The sequence below is a fragment of the Acomys minous genome, assembly GCF_964271855.1.
Source record: "Acomys minous genome assembly, chromosome: 3".
NCBI classification, from domain to species: Eukaryota; Metazoa; Chordata; class Mammalia; order Rodentia; family Muridae; genus Acomys; species Acomys minous.
The window spans coordinates 67,713,524-67,733,964 of NC_140485.1; the positions used below are offsets into that span (position 1 = coordinate 67,713,524).

The 20,441-nt window shown below is 49.3% G+C and overlaps 1 protein-coding gene across 6 annotated transcripts in view; it reads left to right on the forward strand.

Moving 5' to 3' along the window:
* The window catches only part of B4GALT5 (beta-1,4-galactosyltransferase 5), a 55,856-nt gene extending 40,268 nt beyond the window's left edge, over positions 1–15,588 (forward strand). For all 6 annotated transcript variants that reach the window (XM_084777198.1, XM_084777193.1, XM_084777194.1 and 3 more), the window contains 7 exons: positions 4,579–4,692; positions 6,038–6,162; positions 7,168–7,284; positions 7,858–8,045; positions 8,465–8,587; positions 11,971–12,072; positions 12,643–15,588. In XM_084777198.1, the coding sequence (XP_084633324.1) occupies positions 4,579–4,692; positions 6,038–6,162; positions 7,168–7,284; positions 7,858–8,045; positions 8,465–8,587; positions 11,971–12,072; positions 12,643–12,790 (917 nt within the window). In that variant the 3' untranslated portion in view covers positions 12,791–15,588. The remainder of the gene's footprint in view (positions 1–4,578; positions 4,693–6,037; positions 6,163–7,167; positions 7,285–7,857; positions 8,046–8,464; positions 8,588–11,970; positions 12,073–12,642) is intronic.
* The last annotated feature ends 4,853 nt before the right edge of the window (positions 15,589–20,441 follow it).

Sequence of the window (20,441 nt, forward strand, 5' to 3'; positions counted from 1 at the left end):
CTCAGATCATCAGACTTGGTGGCAAGGGCACTTACCCACTAAACCATCTGTCTCAGTGTCTTTCCTTCTTCTAAGGCTTATTTAATATTTATTTAAGGGGGGAGAGAGTGCTCATGTGCACATGTGTATAGATACTCACAAAAGCCAGAAAAGAGTGGATCCCTTTAAACTGAAGTCACAAATGGGTATGAACTGGCCAGTAAGAATGCTGGGAACTGAACTTCGGTCCTCTGCAAGAGCATCAAGTACTCTTAGCTGCTGAATCGTGTCTCCAGCTTCATTTTTTTTTCTTAAAGAGAATTAAGCTCTCAGAATCATCTAAAATAATACCAGTTATTGAAGTACCAACCTGAAATGCTTGTCTCTTGTGCACAGCGCCCTGCCATCCCCAGCAGCAGGGCAGAATGCTGCTCTCCTGTAGAGTGTAGAGATTGGTATGCAAAGGTATATGACTGGATGGCCTGGAGAGCTGGCCTCGTGCGTAAAACCACTGCTGCCTTCGCAGAACCCAGAGTCAGTTCCCAGCACTGACATGGCAAGTTACCACTGCCCGTAACTTTAGTTTTCTACTGGCCTCTGTGGGCATCAGGCAGAACATAAGTTCGCTCAGACATGAGTGGTGTCCAGACACACATGCTGGCAAAACATCCATACATATAAAACAAATACGTCTAAAATTTAAAGTTTTTTAAAATTTATTTTTATTTTATATACATTGGTGTCTGCCTGCATGTACATCTGTATGAGGGTGTCACATCCCCTGAACGGGAATTATAGACAGTTGTGAGCCGCCATGTGGGTGCTGGGAATTGAACCGGGATCCTTTGGAAGAACAGCCAGTACTCTTAACTGCTGAGCCATCCCTCCAACACCCTTAAAAAGTTTTTTTTTTTTTTAAAGTATAACCCTGCTACTTAAGAAAAAAATTTCAAGACAAAGAAGAGCATTCTGTTTCTTCGCTTCACTTTAAGATGGGCTTAGTGCTCCTCAAGTTGCCCTTCCTTGAGTTTTGTCCCTGGATAAAAGACTTGAATGTGGGGCTGGAGAGATGGCTCAGTGGTTAAGAGCACTATCTGCTTCCAAAGGACCTGGGTTCAATTCCCAGCACCCACATGGCAGCTCACACCTGTCTGTAACTCCAGTACCAAGGGATCTGACACATTCATACTAATACACATTTAAAAACAACAACAACCTGAATGTATTATCCATTTGGCTCTTGGGAGCCCTCTCAGTATTCTTTAAGAAAACACCAACAACTTCAACACCACCAAATGGCCTGAGTTAAAATTTTCAGCTCTAGCCACAGAGTGGATGAGAGCCAGGTGTAGTGTTTGGAGCACCTGTGTGAATATAAAGGGCTGGGAAAAGGGACTGTGCAGAACCTGAGGAGCAGAAGACTAGTGGTGCAGCCACTACTGCTCTGCAGGCCTTGCCCTTCCCTGGGGAGTCTTCTGCTTGGTGCTTCTGCTGAACCTTACAGGAGGAAGATGTTGGGGCCCTGACCTGTGTGGCACAGTCTCCTTGGAAGAGGCCCTGCTGATATACTCTTAAATCCTACTCAAATGATGGAGAGAGAGAGAGAGAGAGAGAGAGAGAGAGAGAGAGAGAGAGAGAGAGAGAGAGAGTGTGTGTGTGTGTGTGTGTGTGTGTGTGTGTTTAATGGTGCAAAACCTTAATAATAAGATGACCACAGAGGGCCTGGCATGGTGGTGCACACCTGTAATCCCAGCACTCGGGAGGCAGATCTCTGTGAGTTCGAGACCAGCCCAGGACAGCCAGGACTACACAGAGAAACCCCATCTCAAAAAACACAACAAAGACTACAGAGGTGGAAATTACGTTGGGAAGCAACCATAAATGGATGATAACCAATAATGCTACAGCAGGGGAGCCTCCCTGTCTCCCTCACAGTGAACCCCAGAGTCCCTCACAGCTCAGGAATGGCCTGATCTTTGGAATCAGAATTAAAGGTGAGCTGGGGAACAGGAGTTCCAGGTCATCCTTGGTCACATAGCAAGTTTGAGGACCTGGTATGCTTGAGACTTTTTCTCAAAAGATCAAAAAGGAATAAAGTGAGTGACCAAGATCTATGAAGGCTGAAACTTGCTAAGCAGCCCAAGGCTTGGAGCTTTGTCTCAAGCCTGACAAGGAACTGGAGCCCTGAGAGCCTTACATGTGTGAAGCGGGTCCCTCGGTGTGGGTGTACCCTTCGTGCTCTGTGCCAGGGTGCTTAATTCAGGACTGCTGTAACAGTAAAACAGATTTCTCTGGGGAGTCGGACCAGATCTAGTGAAATAATGACAGCGAGGGCTCTGAACCACAGTACCCAGCCAGAACACCCTACCAGGTGACTTCATGTCCACGCCCTCACATCTGCCCGACTTCCCACTCCAATGCCTAGCAACCCCTATTACCAAAATAGACACGGAAACAAGGAACAGTAAAGGAGGACTCGTCACCCAGGTGATGCTATCCCCTGAGCATTCCTGAGACAGGGTATTGAGTTTCCAGGCTTGAAAGGCCCACTGAATGGGCCACCACGAGTTAGAAGTAGATGCCGAGCAAGGCAAAGCCATTGGCAATTCCTGAACAAAAAGCAAGCTCTACTTTCAAAAAGAAGTTACTGGCTCCCCACAAAGACCAGGTGTTTGAATGGTACCTGGTACCGCCTACCTTCAGCACCATAGTCTAGAGGGCAGTGGACAGTTGCCTACAGTGCTGTAGCTCAGTCACCGTGGACCAAGTGAGACAGAACAGAAGCCATCACACACACTAGGTTTCAAAATCATATACTTCCCACCCTACACCTTTCCAGAAACGGCTTTTCTGTGTAGCCCTGGATGTCCTGGAGCTCACTCTGGAGACCAGGCTAGCCTTGAACTCAGAGAAGCCTATGCCTCCCAAGTGCTGGCATTAAAGATGTACACCACCATCGCCAGGTTCCTCTACCTATTTTTTTTTTTAAGTTTTTAAAACTTGTTAAATGTTTTATCTTATATATTTGAATGTTTTGCTTGCATGTATCTCTGTGTGGCACGTTTGTGCCTGGTATTTGAATGAAAAATAAAATAAAAAGGAAAGAAAAGGACAAGATATGACTGCTCCTAGGTATGGTGAAGGAGAAAGTTTATTATAGACACGTGGGAGAGCATAGCCAGAGGCAGCACATCTGAGGACTCTGAGAGAGTCCAGAGTGGTCATGGCCCTATGTGAGGAGAGGGAACCAAGTACAGCAGCCAACAGGCCAATGCTACAAAAGGAGGGTAACCAAAATGTCTGAATTATATAGTGAGAAGCCCCGCCCCTGGACAGGAGAGTTCAGGGAAGAGAGTGTGATATGCCAGGCATACCCTGAAACTGGTAGGGACTGAGGGATGCTGGGAGAACCTGGAGGCTGGTTCGATTCGATATGTTAAGTAAGAACCTCAGCTGTTTCTCCAGGGCTTGAAGCTTAACAGTATCCACAGAGGCTAGAAGGGGACATTGGATCCCTGAGACTGGAGTTACAGCAGTTGTGAGCTATGGGGGCTGGGAACGGAATTTGAGTCCTTTGCAAGAGCAGCCAGTGCTCTAACCACTTAGCCACCTTGCTAGCCCCTCTTCCCCGTTAGGAAGCTATTGGGACTCCTGCACCATAGTGAGTGAGAAAAAAGTTAGAACTTTCAAAAATGAGGTTCAGTCCTGCATATGGGGTAAAGGCTATCCTGAGGCACTGTTGAAAGGTATGAGGGGTGGGCCACTGTCACAGCAGGAAGGTGCCCATAGTTCTCAGGGACGCAGTGCAGAGGGAGGACAGTGTTCTGAACCAGGAACAATTCCATGTAAAACCACGGTGTCAGAGGATGAGAATGGCTCCAAAATCAGCATCACCTTCCAGATTACAACTGATGCTCACAACATCTTCAGATCCACACTGAGCATTGCCCTCACATCCAGTTATGGGTATGATTGGAACGCTTAGGACAGGAAGAGGCAAGGCATGGGGCAGTGGAGAGGAACTGCAGTGGCCTCCCTCAGCCAGAGGGAACCCATAGAACAGAAGCAAATCAGCAGGCTGGGTGTGGTGGCGGCCGGGTGTGGTGGCTCACGCCTTTAATCCCAGCACTCGGGAGGCAGAGGCAGGCGGATCACTGTGAGTTTGAGGCCAGCCTGGTCTACAAAGCAAGTCCAGGACAGCCAAGGCTACACAGAGAAACCCTGTCTCAAAAAAAACCCAAACAACAAAACGACAACAACAACAACAAATAAAACCCAGAAGCAGACGGGCAGGGTGAGCTGCTTGGCTGGGAACGATGCAGAGACTGAGAGTGCTGCTAGATAAGAGGTGGATGGGTCTGTGCTGTCTGACTTCATTCCGATTCCCACTGGCTGTAAGTTGAGTAAACTGTCAGCAGAAGCCCACAGCGCCAGTGTGAGTGGGAAGGACGCTGGGGTGTCAGTTCATCTCCTTCCTTCCTGTAGATGGCTTCATATGCACAACTCTAGCACTGAGCCACCTGCTCTCACCAAGCTACAGAGCACGTTTGAGGGGCTGGAGGAGCCAGTGCCCATCTGCACTGCTTTCTTCCCTTCTAGATTATCCTCTGGACTTGAATCACAGTGAATCCTTCCCCCCAACCACGACCTTTCTTCCTGAAGATTTCACCTACTTTGCCAACCACCCTTGCCCGGAGAGGCTCCCTTCCATGAGTAAGTAGGCCCAGCTCGCCTCTGCTGCTTCAGCGCTTAGACAGGACAGCGTGACCAGTTGGTCGGGGGCCGGCCAGCCTGCCTCTGTGGATCGTGAAACGGCTCCCTGCCCTGGGAGTTGGAGCTGAAGGAATTCAGCTGCCGGTGACCCACATTCTTGGTGGTGCTGTGTTCTGCCCTTTGTGATGACCCTCCTGAGGTGTCCTGAAGAAAGATATTGCCATTGGCTTTGTCATTTTTAGTGTCCCTGGTTGTAACAGTTGGATGCAGTAGGCCTCTCACCACCTACCACCTTCTGTCATTGTAGTCTCACTTGTTCCCCCCCCCCAGCTCACCCCCTGCTGGCTGATTGCTACAAGTTATTTTCTTAACAAAATGCTGGTTTTAAAAATCAAGCCTTAAGCCGGGCGTGGTGGCGCACGCCTTTAATCCCAGCACTCAGGAGGCAGAGGTGGGCAGATCGCTGTGAGTTCGAGGCCAGCCTGGTCTACAAAAATGAGTCCAGGACAGCCAAGGCTAACACAGAGAGACCCTGTCTCGAAAAACAAAAACAAAAACAAAAACAAAAATCAAGCCTTACAGCAGGGTGATGATGGTGCACGCTTTTTATCCCAGCACTCAGGAGGCGGAGACAGGAGAATTTCTGTGAGGCCAATCTGGTCTACAGAGCCACTCCACGACAGCCAAGGCTACACAGAGAAACTGTCTAGAAAGACCAAAAGAAAAAAAAAATCAAGCCATGCATGATGGCCATTGATTGATTGATTGATTGATTGATGCCTTTAATCTCAACAGTAGTACTCCTAGCTGCCTTGGAACTCACTGTATAGACCAGGCTGGCCTGGAACTCACAAAGATCCTCCTGCCTCTGCTTCCCAGGTACTGGAATCAACACCTGGCTTCCCTCGCACTTAATGATTGTCATAGTTTTAATCTTGGGGATTTGTCAAAGATGAGTGATCTGCGTGTGGGCACTTTAATCAGAGTCCGTACTCACTGGTGCATGAGGTGAGGCAGGCAGCTGGCCTTGCTTCTAGGCGAGCTCTTAGGCCTAATGCACCACTCTTCTGTTCCTCCTCTGATGCATCAGCCGCCACTTCAGAGGCTTTCTGAAGGGCAAGCAGTTTATTGAGAAGTGAAATCGGACTCCCTGTGTCAGAGAGGGTCTTGAAAAAGAGTTGCCTTACCTCAGTTTCAAAGTCTTCATTTCTTTCTCCTTGGCAGAAGCGACCTCTAAGGTGTTGTCCCTTTGGTGTGCCTCTTTGCCAGTTGGTCGTGACACCAAAGGGCAGAGAGATGGAGAAGCCTCGGGGAAGCTAATTGTCTCTCCTCCGTCTCTGTTCAGAGGGCCCGATAGACGTAAACATGAGTGAGATCAGAATGGATGACATCCGCGAGCTTTTCTCCAGGGACCCAGCCATCAAGCTTGGCGGCCACTGGAAGCCTTCCGACTGTGTGCCGCGCTGGAAGGTGGGCCGGGAGTCAGACCCAGCTGCTAGGGACCAGTGGGGACTGCCGGGGCTTGAGAGCCGTGACATCGGGGAACTTGCACCCTGCCTCTCATTTCCAAGAAATGGTTTCCCCAAGGACTCCTGTAGCCATAGAGATTGGCAGCATCCTGATGGTGTCTAAGAGCACTGAACCTCTTTGTTCCCAAGCAGGATTATTTATAGGAGGGAGGGCCAGTAGGTCAGCTGGCACATTTGTGGACTGCATCTCTGCAGAGCAGTGAGTGCTTCCTGCCTGATTTCCCGGCTTATTAGAAGATAAGTGGCAAGGCTGGAGAGATGGCTCAGTGGTTAAGAGCACTGACTACTCTTCCAGAGTTCAATTCCCAGCAACCACATGGTGGCTCACAACCATCTATAATGTCATCTGATGCCCTCTTCTGGTCTGCAGGTGGACATGTAGGTAGAGTTCTCACATGTACATAAAAGAAATACATCTTAAAAAAAGAAGAAGATAAGTGGCAGGTAGTGCAGTTTTCTAGCTGGACCCTCAGGCCTTTGTAGGATGACTATATCAGGACAGGAGGCAGCAGCTTAAGACCATTCTTTAATAAAGTGCTTGTGTGCTGCTGGCCCTGTGAGGGGAGGGCCATGACACCAGCCAGGGAATAAGCTTGATGCAGTGGTAGCAGGTGTCTGCAGATGTACAGTGTGGAACGAGCTGTGTGTAGCATTGGAGAGCTTTGCTCACTTGGTGTTTGCATGTCTGTGGAGGGACCTTTGTGCTGGGTCCCCATGGGTAGATATGTCTCCCAGAGCTGCAGTCTAGACAGGGTCCAGTTAGTTCCAGGGTGCCTTCGCCTGCACAAGTCAATGTTAGAGGATATTGGGCAAGAAAAGGGGCTTTTCAGTACTCCCCAAGTGTTGCTCATCCAGGTGTACCCAACTGTATAGCAATGCAGAGAGCTAACCAGGTAGCTTAGGCCAGCAGCTAACTGGTGTCTCCCTTCTCTGTGATCCACTGCAGGTGGCCATCCTTATCCCCTTCCGGAACCGCCACGAGCACCTCCCAGTCCTGCTGCGACACCTGCTCCCCATGCTTCAGCGCCAGCGCCTACAGTTCGCCTTCTATGTGGTCGAGCAAGTGAGTTGTCCCTAGTTGCTTTCTCTCTCTTCTTCTTCTTCTTCTTCTTTTTTTTTTCTTTCTTTCTTTCTTTCTCTCTCTTCTAAGCCCACAGTCTGCACTGTCTTTGGTGTAAAAAGCCCAGGCTTGCACTTTCACAGTGAGCTTGGCCCTCCCACGTCAATCATTAATCAGGAAAATGCTCTTCAGATTTCCTTCAGGCCAATGTTGATGTATTGTCTCAACTAAGAGCCCCTCTTCTTAGTTATGTCTAGGTTTGTGTCAAGTTGACCAAACCAACCAGCACATTCCTCATGTCTGCCCTGAGTTATGTTCTGGTGCTGGCCAGGTACGTGATGGTGAACACAGAGTTCAGCTAGCTTGTAACTAGTGTGAGCCTGCCACAGAATTCATGCTCCTCAGACATTTGTCCCTAGAGTGACAGTTGTAGTGGGACCTTCAGCGTAAACGCTGGGATGAGCATTGCTATATAGTTGGGTACACCTGGTTGAGCTTTCCTTTTAGCTCTAGAAGCCCGTTTGGTGTGCAGGGAAGGCAGTAAGGTCTTGCTTGTGGACTCCTTTGTTCCTTCAGGTTGGCACCCAGCCCTTTAACCGAGCCATGCTTTTTAATGTTGGCTTTCAAGAAGCCATGAAGGACTTGGATTGGGACTGCCTGATCTTCCATGATGTCGATCACATACCAGAGAGTGACCGCAACTACTATGGCTGCGGACAGATGCCCAGGCACTTCGCTACCAAACTGGACAAATATATGTACCTGTGAGTGCTTCCTCCTCCATTAGGCCACTTGCAGAGACCCCATGCAGCTGGCTGTGACCAGTTGTGTCAGCTAATGGGCGATTTGCAGAGTGTAGTACAGGAGGTCAACAGGCATGGGGCCAAGTGTGGAAAGTGGGTTAGTGTGATTGATAGTGGGGGTGTGAAATGCTTGGGTGATGGAGTAACTGAATACTGATTATTACGGTTGCACAACTCATTGACTATACACTGACGGAGTTATGTGCTGTCACTGCGCAGTAAGGTTGTTGCAAACTAATTAGGAGCCAGGGGTGGTGTTCAGTTCTCTTGCCTGCCTATGTGAGCCTCTAAGTTCCGTCCCCAGCGTGCCCAACAACAAAGACAAACTCATCAAGAAAGTCAAATGTGGATCTTTTAACCTAGCTGGCTGTCCTTTTCAGGCTTCCCTACACAGAGTTTTTTGGTGGAGTGAGTGGCCTGACTGTGGAACAGTTTCGGAAAATCAATGGCTTTCCTAATGCGTTCTGGGGCTGGGGCGGAGAAGATGACGACCTGTGGAACAGGTACATACCCCACCCACCCCCGTTCCACCCCTGCCACCGTGTCTCAGAGACTAGGACCTACAGTGTGTCACTTGGTATCCTCACAGCCACATTGGAAAGAGCCATGTGGAAAATAGCACTTGAGCATGCCATCGGAGCAAGGCTGTAGGGTGCTCCCCGCCCACACGCCCTGCTCGCCCTTTGCAGCTCATGACCAGCTTTTGTACCTTGTGAGCAGCCAGCACCTGCACAGCCTTCCACTACTAAGTTCTAGGAGCGGCTGCCTTACTTTCTTTCATGATAGAGATGAATATTGGGATCAGATGAATATTTGGAGTTTTTGTTTTGTTTTTTGAGACAGGGTTTCTCTGTGTAGCCTTGGCTGTCCTGGACTCACTTTATAGACCAGGCTGGCCTCGAACTCGCAGAGATCTGCCTGCTTCTGCCTCCCGAGTGCTGGAATTAAAGGCTGGTGCCACTGTGCCTGGCTTGGAGTTGGTTTTAGAAATTATACAGTTATAACATTAAACAACAGAAAAACCCTTCCAGTTCAATCTAAAAAGCATTTATCCATCCCACTAAGACAACTGTTTTTAATTGTCTCCTTTGACATGTGAAGATAAAACTTAAGTAGCAGCATAACAGTGTGTGTATATATATATAATAATAATAAACATGGAGCCTAGAGAGATGACTCAGCAGTTAAGAGCACATACTACTTTCCCAGAAGACCCAGGTTTGGTTCCCAGCACATACATTGGGCAACTCACAGCTGTCTGTAACTCTGGCTCTGGGGGATCCAGTACCCTCTGAGGGCATCTGTGCTCGTACATGCACATACTACACACACACACACACACACACACACACGCACGCACGCACATGCACAAACATACACACACACACACAATTAAAAATTTAAAGATTAATTTGAGGCCAGAGAGATGGCTTAGTGGCTTAGAACACTTGCTGCTCTTGCTCTGAGGACTTAGGCTCAGTTCCCAGCATCCACACGGCAGCCCACAACTGTGTTCTAACTCCAGTTCTACGGCATCTGATGCCCTCCTCTGATCTCCAAGGACACCAGGCATGCACGTTCATACATGCAAGCAGAGCACTCATATACATAAAGCAAGAAAAGTTTCCAGTACTTAAATGTTAGAATAATAGCTGGGTGTGATGTTCCCTCAGACCTGTAATGTCAGCACTGAGGAGGTTATGGAGGGAGGAGGGAAGAGTTCTGTGGATTCAAAGCCAACCTCAGCTACCTAATGAGACTTTTCCTTCAGAGAGCACGGGAGGAAAGGCGTATGCTTATTATAAATTCATATGAGGGCTGGAGAGATGCTCAAAGGTTAAGAACACTGCCTGCTCTTCCAAAGGTCCTGAGAACCATCTATAATGAGATCTGGTGCCTTCTTCTGGTGTGCAGGTGTACATGCAGACAAAACATTGTATACATCAGAAATAAATAAAAATAAATCTTTAAAATAAATAAACAAATTCATATGAGAACTAAAATACATTGCACGCGGGAGGCAGAGGCAAGCGGATCACTGTGAATTCAAGGCCAGCCTGGTTTAAAAAGTGAATCCAAGACAGCCAAAGCTACACAGAGAAACCCTGCCTAAAAAGAAAAGAAAGAAAGGAAAAAGAGAAAAGAAAAATATGTTGTCCCAGTCTGTGCACCCCAAAACAACATCATTACCATTTCAGTCTGTCTTTAAAACGTGGTGAGTAGATCACAGTAACTCTCTGTGTCAGTGTCTCACACCCGTTAAGTGGCAGTGGCCTCGGTCTCAGGTAAGTGTCACTGCTTAGGGAGGTGATGTGTTAGAAACACAAGTGTCTTGTGTGGAATACTGTCTGGAACTTACATAGCTTCCTGCTGGCATGTCTAGCCTTCAGTGTTCTTATGCATGAAGGTAGTGTCCTAGCACTGGTACTTAGAAAAGGTCTTAGAAATGAATATGAGGGGCTGGAGAGATGGCTCAGAGGTTAAGAGCACTGACTGCTCTTCCTAAGGTCATGAGTTCAATTCCCAGCAACCACATGGTGGCTCATGACCATCTATAATGGGATCTGATGCCCTCTTCTGGCCTGCAGGCAGAATACTGTATACATAATAAACAAATATTTTAAAATATTAATTTGTTCATAATGCAGTGTGAAAGGGCTCTTGAGCCATGTTATAGCAATGGTTCCCTCTGGTTCTGTGCACTAAGTGCCGATGTCGGTGGAACCTCCCCAAGGTGGGCACGGACTGCCTGGTGACCTGCTCACAGCTGTGTCTCTGCAGCATTGTGGGTTGTTTTCAGTGGCCCTCCGCCTTGTTTTTTTTTATACAGAGTCTTTCATAGAACCCAGAGCTCATTGATTCAACTAGGCTAGCTAGCACTGATCTCCAGACATCAACTGTCTGTCCCTCTCTTCCCATGCCCAGTGCTGGGGTTATAGCCACACAGCACTGTGCCAGCTTTTACATGAGTTCTTGCAGATCCAAACTCAAGTCCTCATGCTTGCGTGCTTGGCACTTTCTCAACTGGGCCATCTCTCCAGCCCCTAAACCATCATTTTCAATAGCAATTTCAAGGTCTTGCCTCAGATAGAAATGCTAGTTAAGGGTCTGGAGAGATGGCTCAGCAGTTAAGAGTACTGACTGCTCTTCCAAAGGACCAGGGTTCAATTCCCAGCACCCACATGGCAACTCACAATTGTCTGTAACTCCCAAGATCAGACACCCTCACACAGACACACATGCAGGCAAAACACCAATGCACATCAAAATTTAAAAAAAAAAATCTAGTTAAAGCTAGGTGTGGTGGTGCCCTCGGGAGGCAGGGGCTGGTGATAGCTGTGAGTTTAAGGCTTGTTTAGTCTACAGATCAAGTTCCAGGATAATCAGGGCTACACAGAGAAACCCTGTCTCGAAAAACTAAAAAAAAAAAAAAAAAAAAAAAAAAGAAAGAAAGAAAGAAAAAAAAAAGAAAAGAAAAGCTTGTTAATCTTCTGCTTGTGTGCATTCGATGGGAATATGCCATCCTTTGTTCACACGTGCAGGCATCTCTCCAGATTAATTAAATGCCTAGTGTGACTACACAGTCAAGAAACACATTGTGACAGGTGCTGGGCTGTGGCTCAGGGATGGAACATTTTTCTACCATCCTAGCATGCAGTAGCCCTGCCTACACACACACACACACACACACACACACACACACACACACACACACACACACACACACACACACACACAAAGTGTTAACTGGTTAAAGTACAGATCAGTTAGAAGAGTGAGAAGGTGCTTGCTTGGAGGTTGTTGCTGGAGACACTATGAAGTGTCTTAGTGTTTACTGCCCTCTGGGTCTTCAGTATCTTATTGCTATCCTTTTCCTTTTGGACAGGGTACAAAATGCAGGCTATTCTGTGAGCCGGCCAGAAGGGGACACAGGAAAATACAAGTCCATCCCTCACCACCATCGAGGGGAGGTCCAGTTTCTTGGAAGGTTGGTCTGCTTATTGGCTCCTTGTACAGATGTCCTCAGAGTGGCTTTCAGCCACTTTCCTTCCTCAGCTTTCTCGGCCAAGCCTGTTATGTTTTTTGCTGTTTGAGGCAGTGTCTCTATGTAGCCAGCCTGGCCTTTAGCTCTGGCTCTCCTGCCTTTGCCTCCTAAGTGCTGAGATCACTGGCTGTCCCGGCCATGTGGCTGGGCCTCACAGGTATGTGTCTGTTCTGATTAACCAAGGCAGATCTTTTAGATGACCTTTGGTGAGATTTATATACTTGGGTCTCCTCTGCAGCCAGAGAGAATTGGGGTCACCTTCTGCTAACCTTTGTGCTGTGAAGGTTTCTCCAGGAGAGTGACATGGCTCTAAGCCTGGCTGCTTTTTTGTCCCCTCCTGTTTGTTAGGTTCCCTGGGTTTCCCAAGTCTGACCTTGGCTTAGTCTCTGCAGCCTCCATCCCTTTGGGCCTGAGAGGCGTGAGATGAGCTGCTGTAAGGCTGACCCTGCAGCTGCCCTGGCTGTGTAAGCTGGGATGCTGGCTCTGAGTCCCTGTCCATCTTTGGCTTTCTAGGTATGCTCTGCTGAGGAAGTCAAAGGAGCGTCAAGGGCTGGATGGCCTCAACAACCTGAACTACTGTGCAAATATCACGTACGACGCCTTGTATAAAAACATAACTGTCAACTTGACACCCGAGCTGGCTCAGGTGACTGAGTACTGAGATGTGGGGAGAAACCGCATTCGCCTACCCACCACCCCCTCGGAAGGGCTGTGATGCACCATCCTGGGGGTCAGCAAAGGAAGAGGACCGAAGGAGAGTGGAGCGCAGGACCATAGGGTTCCAGAAAACTGTCACAGAGCACATGCACAAAGGCCTTCACTGTAGGACCCAACAGGGACAGGAGGCTTGGCACACCTGTCGTCGGCACTGGCTTCTATTCTCCAAGACAGATGTCTGCCCTGCTGCTCTCTTCCGTCCCAACCCAGGTCCTGTCGCAGCTGCAACCTCTAGGATTCCAGGGCCAGGCTAGGTGCCCCTTGGATAGATGGATGGCAGGGCCCAGAGGTCACCATGGCCAGCCACCTCTGGCTTGAAGCAGATGGGCCACCACACCGTTCTCTACATCTCTGGTGTTCTCTTTGGTTTTCATTTAGTTTAGTTTAGGGCTTTTGTTTTGTTTTGTTTTGTTTTGTTTTTTGATGGAGATTAAGGGTGGAGGGGAGGGACCTGGGTGATAGACACATAACAGTCACTTCTTGAAGAAGTGTAATTGTAAATAAGCCATGTAAAATGCCTTTTTAATTTTATAGCTGGCTCCACTTCAAAGTGAGGGCTTCATATATTAGATCACCTTGGGTGGAAAACACAGCTCAGTTCCCATGCAGCTGAGTGTCATCTCCCAGATCCTGTCAGCTGGGAAGGAAATTGATGCAGGGCAGAACAAAGAACCTCCTATCACTACAGCCCTCTTCCCCTCCCCTCCCCCTCTATAGGGTTTTCCTCCTGCAGACTCAACAGCGGAGCTGGAACTGCTGTTAGGGGCACAGTGCTCTCCCCTCTTGCAGACCCCTGCAAGAGCCGGGATGTGTGGTGGGTGGGGAGGCAGGGTGCAGGACATAGGCGTGTCACTCCAGTGTGGGTGGCAGGGGCTGGAGAACAGGAGGTTTGAGGCCAGTGTGAGCTACATAGCAAGTTCCAGGCCAACCTGTGCTGTGTAGCAGACTACAGCTCTCTGGACTACTTTTTTTTTTTTTTGGTCACTTCAACATCTCACACACAGACTTCCCCCTTTTTTCTTTGGAACTTGGCCACAGTTTCCCAGAGCTGTGCCTGCATGACCAGCTGCCTTCAGTGATTTCTCTGTTTCCTTTTTTGGTTTCTGGGAGGATGCCACGCTGAGCTAAGAAGCAGTTGACTGGGAGGGGCTCAGCCAGGGAGCAGGTGGCACTGGGGGGTGGGGTGCATGCCAGCCAGGGGCCAGGTGAGATCTCACCAGAGCTTTGACCGGCAGCCCAGCAGATTCCCCCTGTTTCCTGAAGTAATTCCTAAACTGCATTCAAAAGGGGGCCCCCTTCCTGTGTCTGCTCAGCTGCCGCCCTCGGTCCCTAACGCAGGGTCTGTGTGTGGTGAGGAATGCTTTCCTCCAGCCTCCAGCTTCTGCTCGCTGCCTCTTTGCCTTCAGCACCCTCTGTGTTTATGGTTTACATGGGTGGGTTGGGCGTGTAGATATGTGGGGTGGGGGTTAGCATTGCACAGTTGGTTCTGCGGACAGATGACCCCCACAGACTGTGGGAGTGATTGGCCAGGCCTTGGGGTGTTTTTTTTCTTGCTTTTTGTTCTTTTTGTAGAATAGAGTGGTATCTAGGGAACAGATGGTGTTGCAGAGTGCTTCCCGCTCGTATGAGAGAGCAGGTGCCTGCCCTTGAGAGCGCTGGTGAGCCACGTCATCTGTTTGCACTGGGCGAGGAGCTGCACGGCTGCGTTGACTTGCCTTTTGTCTTACGGTACACACAGCAATAAAGATTGTGTCCGTCCCAGTCTCAACCCTCTGCCCTTCTCTTGTCAGTTTGACTGTACTGGGAACAAAACCCATGGTTTTAGGATGCGAGGAAATGCTCTGCCACTGAGCCATGGGCCCAGCCTCACCCCCTCACACAAAGGCCAGGAGCTGCTCTCAGCGTGGTAGAGCCATGGTGTCCGTTGGAGGGGCTTCCAGGGAGGGACAGTGGTACATGCGGCACATGTCCTGATGGAAGCTCTGCGTTCTCACACTTGCCACAGGGTACCATTTTGAGCCAAAGGCTGATACTTGATTTAAGAAACAAAATGCCGATTTGGGGACAAAAGAAAAGGTCTTTTTACTGCTCAAAGTAGGGTCGCTTATATTCTTTTGCAATCATGTCCTAGTTTGTTTTTAGTGTGGACTCTTAGTGGGTACTGTCGATCATTGTCCACCAAGTCACACACTGAGTAGGAAATGTCACAGTTAAAACCATACCACTAGGCCACACGTTAGGTCAGGGAATGCATAAAGAAAATGACAAGTATGACCTTGGTGTATTTTGGCAGCTGAAATTATTCAATGCTATGGACAAGTGACCCCTAAACCGACCTGATTTTGACTTCCTTGTGGAAGGTCCCTCTTCATACAGGGTTTCTTTGGGAGAGGAGGTATTTGCAAAACTTTAATTTTGCTAAAACAGGGACCCTTTGTCAGTGCTTCCCTTCCTCAGAGGACAGTAGTGGAGCAGCGGCGCATTACTGACTCTCCCATACCACTGATGAGGCATTGAGTGCAGCTAGCTTACTCCATCACCACTCTTGTTTGTTTTGAGCTTGCTCTTTGTTTTAAAAGGTGCCAGGGGTACATTTTTGCACTGAAATCTAAAGATGTTTTAAGAAACACTTTTCACAGAAATAGTCCTTTGTCATTACATTATTCACTCATGTGTTTGTACATTTTTGTATGTTACTTTATGAATGATTTTTTCAGTAAAAATACATATTCAATAACCAAACTTTGGTGGTCGTGTATCTGTCTAACTGCCTTTCAGGGAGATTCCCTCCTCCGTAGAATTCCACACACAGGGGACAACAATGATATGGAGGGACAGTGAGCCTTAATTGGATTTGGTTCTAGAACATTCTCTATGGGCACTCCTGGGTTGCTCACACATGGTTATGAATTGAGGCTTTGCATTTGCAGTGTGTGCATTTTGCTTTGTCTTGTTTTCCAGTCCCCTGTAGCCCAGGCTGGCCACAGAACTTGTTCTGTATATGTACTTGAAGGTGACCTTGAACTTCTTGTAAATGTGCACCACCAAACTCAGCTTATATTGTGCTGAGATAAGTGTCTAGGACTTCGTGCATGCAGCCAGCTCTCCACCAATGGAGCCCCAGCGTTCTGTGTTCCTTCCTCCTTCCTTCCTTCCTTCCTTTCATAAGTACAGATATTTCACCTGAATGTCTGTGCCCAACCTGTGTGCTTGGTGCCCACAGAGGCCAGAAGAGGGCATTGGCTCACCTGGAACTGGAGTTACAGGTGGTCATGAACCACCATGCAGTTGCAGGCAATTGAACCCCGGTCCTTTGCAAGAGTAGTCTGTGCTTTTAACCACTGAGCTATCCCTCGAGCACCACCACCACCCCAAGTATTTCTCTTCTTTACTATAGAGGACACAGCCCTGCACGTCGGCACTGGGAACAAGACAGGTGGAATGAGAGATCTCTAAGCAAGCTGTCTGGGTGCTGGGAAGCCGCTCTCAGTCCACAGTGTGTCCTGGGAGAGAAGGCTGCTGCCTGGTCCTTACTTGGTCGAGGTGGAGTCTTATGAGGTGGAGTTGCAGAGCTGGTGAGGTAAGATGCGTGTCACAGCCTCAGCAGCGAAACTGGTTAGGGCTTGTGGGACAGGAAGGACACTGGGCACATCCTGAGCATGATGGAGTCAGGGTGTATATGGTGGGATTCCATAGCAGTTTCTAGAGCTGTCAACCAGCTGAAGGTCCAGAGAGAAGCCAAGGAGATGTCAGGATGGTACAGGTGTGATGAGGAAAAGAGGCTGGGGGGTGGGGGTGGGGGGACTGCAGACCTGGAGGATTGAGTAGTCCTTGGGAGCTGCCAGCTTCCCTGACTGCCTGGTACCATTTTCTGTATTGTTGGAGACCACCAAGGAAAAACAGTAGCTGTATGCGCTGGTGAGGGCATCAGGGAAGGAGCCATCCAGGCCTGGAGGATCAGTTAGTGCCTTGGGTGAGTCGGGGTGCAGGAGTGGAGTGTTGGGCCAGGAGTGCTGAGACTAGGACTCACTGGGTCGGGTGGGGTCAGGGGAGCGTCACGGAGAACAAGATGCATGACTCTGGGTCGGGGTTCCGGGGCTGTCAGTCAGCAGGAAGCATGTTCCTTGTGGTATACTGCTGAAGAGCTGTGGCTGCAGGGACACAGGAGAGGGAAGGTTGGCCATTTCAAGAAGCGTTGAATGCAGCTCAAAAGTGATGTGGGGTAGAGGGAGGAAAACAGCACACGGGCAGTGGGTAACCTAGTACTGTGCTCCAAGAAAGATGGCAGGAAGATCCAGGGGGCACTGACCCTGAGGAGCAGGCTGAATGCAGCAGGAGTGGGAAGGGGGTGGGGTCATCTTCCCAGCAGAAGGCCTTCTGTGACAGGCTCTATTCCTACCATTTCTGCCAGAAAGACTCCCACCTGGCCATGTTTTGTTCTGTTGGTTTTTCGAGGCAGGATTTCTCTTTGGGGCTGTGGTGGCACATGCCATCTTTGTGAGCCAGCCTGGTCTACAGAGCAAGTTCCAGGACAGCAGGGCTACACAGAGAACCCTGTCTCAAAATCCAAAGCCAAAACCAAACCAAACCAAACGAAAACAAGAGAGAGAAGTTCAGATCATCCTCAGCTACAGAGCAAATTCAAGGGCAGCATGAGACCCTGTCTCAAAAAACAAAACCAAAGAAGCATAAAGGAAGTAAAGAGGGAGGGGGGAGGGAAGCACCAGGACCCTTTGCCTCACATGCCTTAGGTTCCATCCCCAGGAGAGTAAGAATTCACACCAACCCGGTTAAGGCAAAAGGCAGGAAGAGCAGGGCTAGGGTAGGTAAGGAGACGTAATCCCAGGTATTTCTCTGAAAGCATGAAACACCCAGTGTACACTTCAAACGCCAGGATGCCTGCCCTCCTGGGGCTTTCTCTACAGGGAGAAGAAAAGTGGTAAGTGGCTTCAGAGTGCTGGGTTGTGTGGTAGTGTGGTCAGGGTCGATGCCTCTGCCGCTGCGGGAGGAATCCAGTATGCACAGACCCAAATCTCAGACACTTGGGAGCCTGAGAGGAGGAAGCCTGATGGTTCAAGGCTTGAGTGTGTCAGTGAATGAGTTCAAAAGAAGTCAGGAGCCAAGGGTTTGCCAGGCAAGTGTGAGGTACTAGGTTCAAGCCACATGCTGTGGATAAAATAAAACAAGGTCTGGAAGAAATAGGATGACAAACAGGTGCAAAGGAACAGGTGGACCAGGGCCACAGAGAAGGAGGGAGAAGGAGGCAGCAGTTAGGGCTTAGAGGCACTTGCAGGGCCACATGGGCCATGGTGAGAAGCCGGCCCTCACTGCGTGTCTTGTCTGGGGAGGCTATGATCAACGGAGAGGAGTGCGTGGCTGCTCACACACTAGAGCAGCCTGGGGCTTCAGTGGGGCCGTGAGGAAGGACTCAGCATGGAGCTGGGCCCTGTGACACCTGTGGCCCTGTCCAGGTTGGAGGTGATGGGTGATGGAGGATTCTGGCAGTGGAGGGCGCTCAGTTGGGCGTTTCTTCAGGGCAGAGACCCTAGAGCTGTCAGCCTAAGAGTGTGGCCTTGTCTGAGGCTGGGCCTCTCCACAGGGACAGTCACTCCACATGTCTGACGTGGCCAGCGGACTCACTCTGCTTTGGTCTTTTGCTCTTCACATTTGCCGGGGGCCGCTGCATGTCAGCCCTGCTGTGTCACCTGGTTATACCCAGATGCCAATAGGTAGCACAGTACACCCACGGCAGCTGGGTGGGTGGGTGACTAGCCTCCCCAGTTACAGCTCACCACCCACAAAGATCTCCAAATGCAGCAGGCCCAAGGGTGCAGAGATCAGAAGGTATGGCGAGGCCCTGGGGTTCATTCAGACCAACACTGGCGGCTTCAGACTTCCCTGTCATCACAACACCCCAACCTGAGCAGTGACAATGACAAAAGTGACAGTCAATAGTTCAGGGCACTGTCCCTGACGTGCGTTCCTGCTCTTCATCAGTGCTGTGCCTGTCACTCAGCTCACAGTCATAAATTTCTCACCCACCCACACTCAGTATTCCCCTTCTGCACATATGTGTGCACGCAGACACACACACACACACACACACACACACACACACACACACACACACACAGAGCAGTCATCACTGATGTGGCTGAGCAGGGGTCAAATGCCGAGTCAGATGAAGATGAAGTTCACAGTCATGCAGGGCAGGTGACCTCACACCTTTTCTTATGCGAGTTGGTTCTCTCCTTCCACCATGGTCCTTCTCCGACACTGAACTCAGGTCATCCGGCTTGGTGTCTTTACCCACTATGTTGGTTAATTTGTATGTCACCCTGACACAAGCTATAGTCACTTCAGTGAGTGAGTGGGAAACTTAATTGAGAAAATGCCTCCATCAGATTAGCCTGTGGGGCATCTTTTTTTCTTTTTTGTTTTTTGGTGGTTTTGTTTGTTGAGACAGGGTTTCTCTGTGTGGCACTGGCTGTCCTGTAACTTGTTTTGTAGACCAGGTTAGCCTTGAACTCAGAGAGATCTACCTTCCTCTGCCTTCTGAGTACTGGATCAAAGCGTGCGTGCACCACTACATCCTGCCTCGTTTTCTTGATTACTGATTGATGTGGGAGGCCCAGCCCCCTGTGGGCAGGTGGTCCTGGGTTGTATACTTACGCTGACTGAGCAAGTCTTGAGGAACAGGCTGGTAGTCAGTGTGCTCCAGGGCCCCTGCCTGAGTTTCTGCCTCCAGCTTCCTGCTGAGCTCGTGCCCTGTGAAATGCAAAGTGAAGTAAACCTTTTCCTCTTGTCCACTTTTGGTCTCAGTGTTTGATAAACAATAAAAAGCAAACTCAGACACCCCTGTGGCTACCTCATCGCCTACGGCCCCTTTCCTAATACTAATACTTCTGTATGAATTAATTATCTTCTGGGGGCGGCACCTGACTTGGGAGCAGTTCAGAAAGGTCTCAGTGTCCTCTGCAGGGGTTTGCTGTTTATTCTATAGACCACTGGGAGTCAGAGAAGATTCTCTCTCTCTTTTTTTTTAGGTGGTCAGTTGTGTCCACCATGATGGCTAATCATGGTGGTTACTGATGTCACTAATCATTGATGCTCTGTGACTGACCATCACAATGACCACTACACCTCACATCCATAGTGACCACCTCAGCTGACTGTTACAAGGGACCACCACAGTGACCACTAAAGCTGACATCACAACTGACCACCACATATCCACTATGGCTGAAGAACACCAAGATGACCTTCACAGCTGACCATCTAAATGACCGCTAGAGCTAACTGTAATAGCAACCACTACAGCTGACCGTTACGGTGAACACTATAGCTGCCTGCCACACCGGCCATGCCAACTGACCGTCACATTGAACACTGATGGCTTTTACAGTGACTGCTGCACTGACCATTACACCTGACCACACAGTGACCACCACAGTGAACATGGTAAACACGGTAGCAGTCCATCAGAGTTGACCATCACAGTGAATACCACACCTGACCTCTGCAGATGACCCCTCCCAGGCCAGGGCACCATTCCTTCCGTTCTCATGCCATGTTAGTGGAGGCCACTTAGGCTG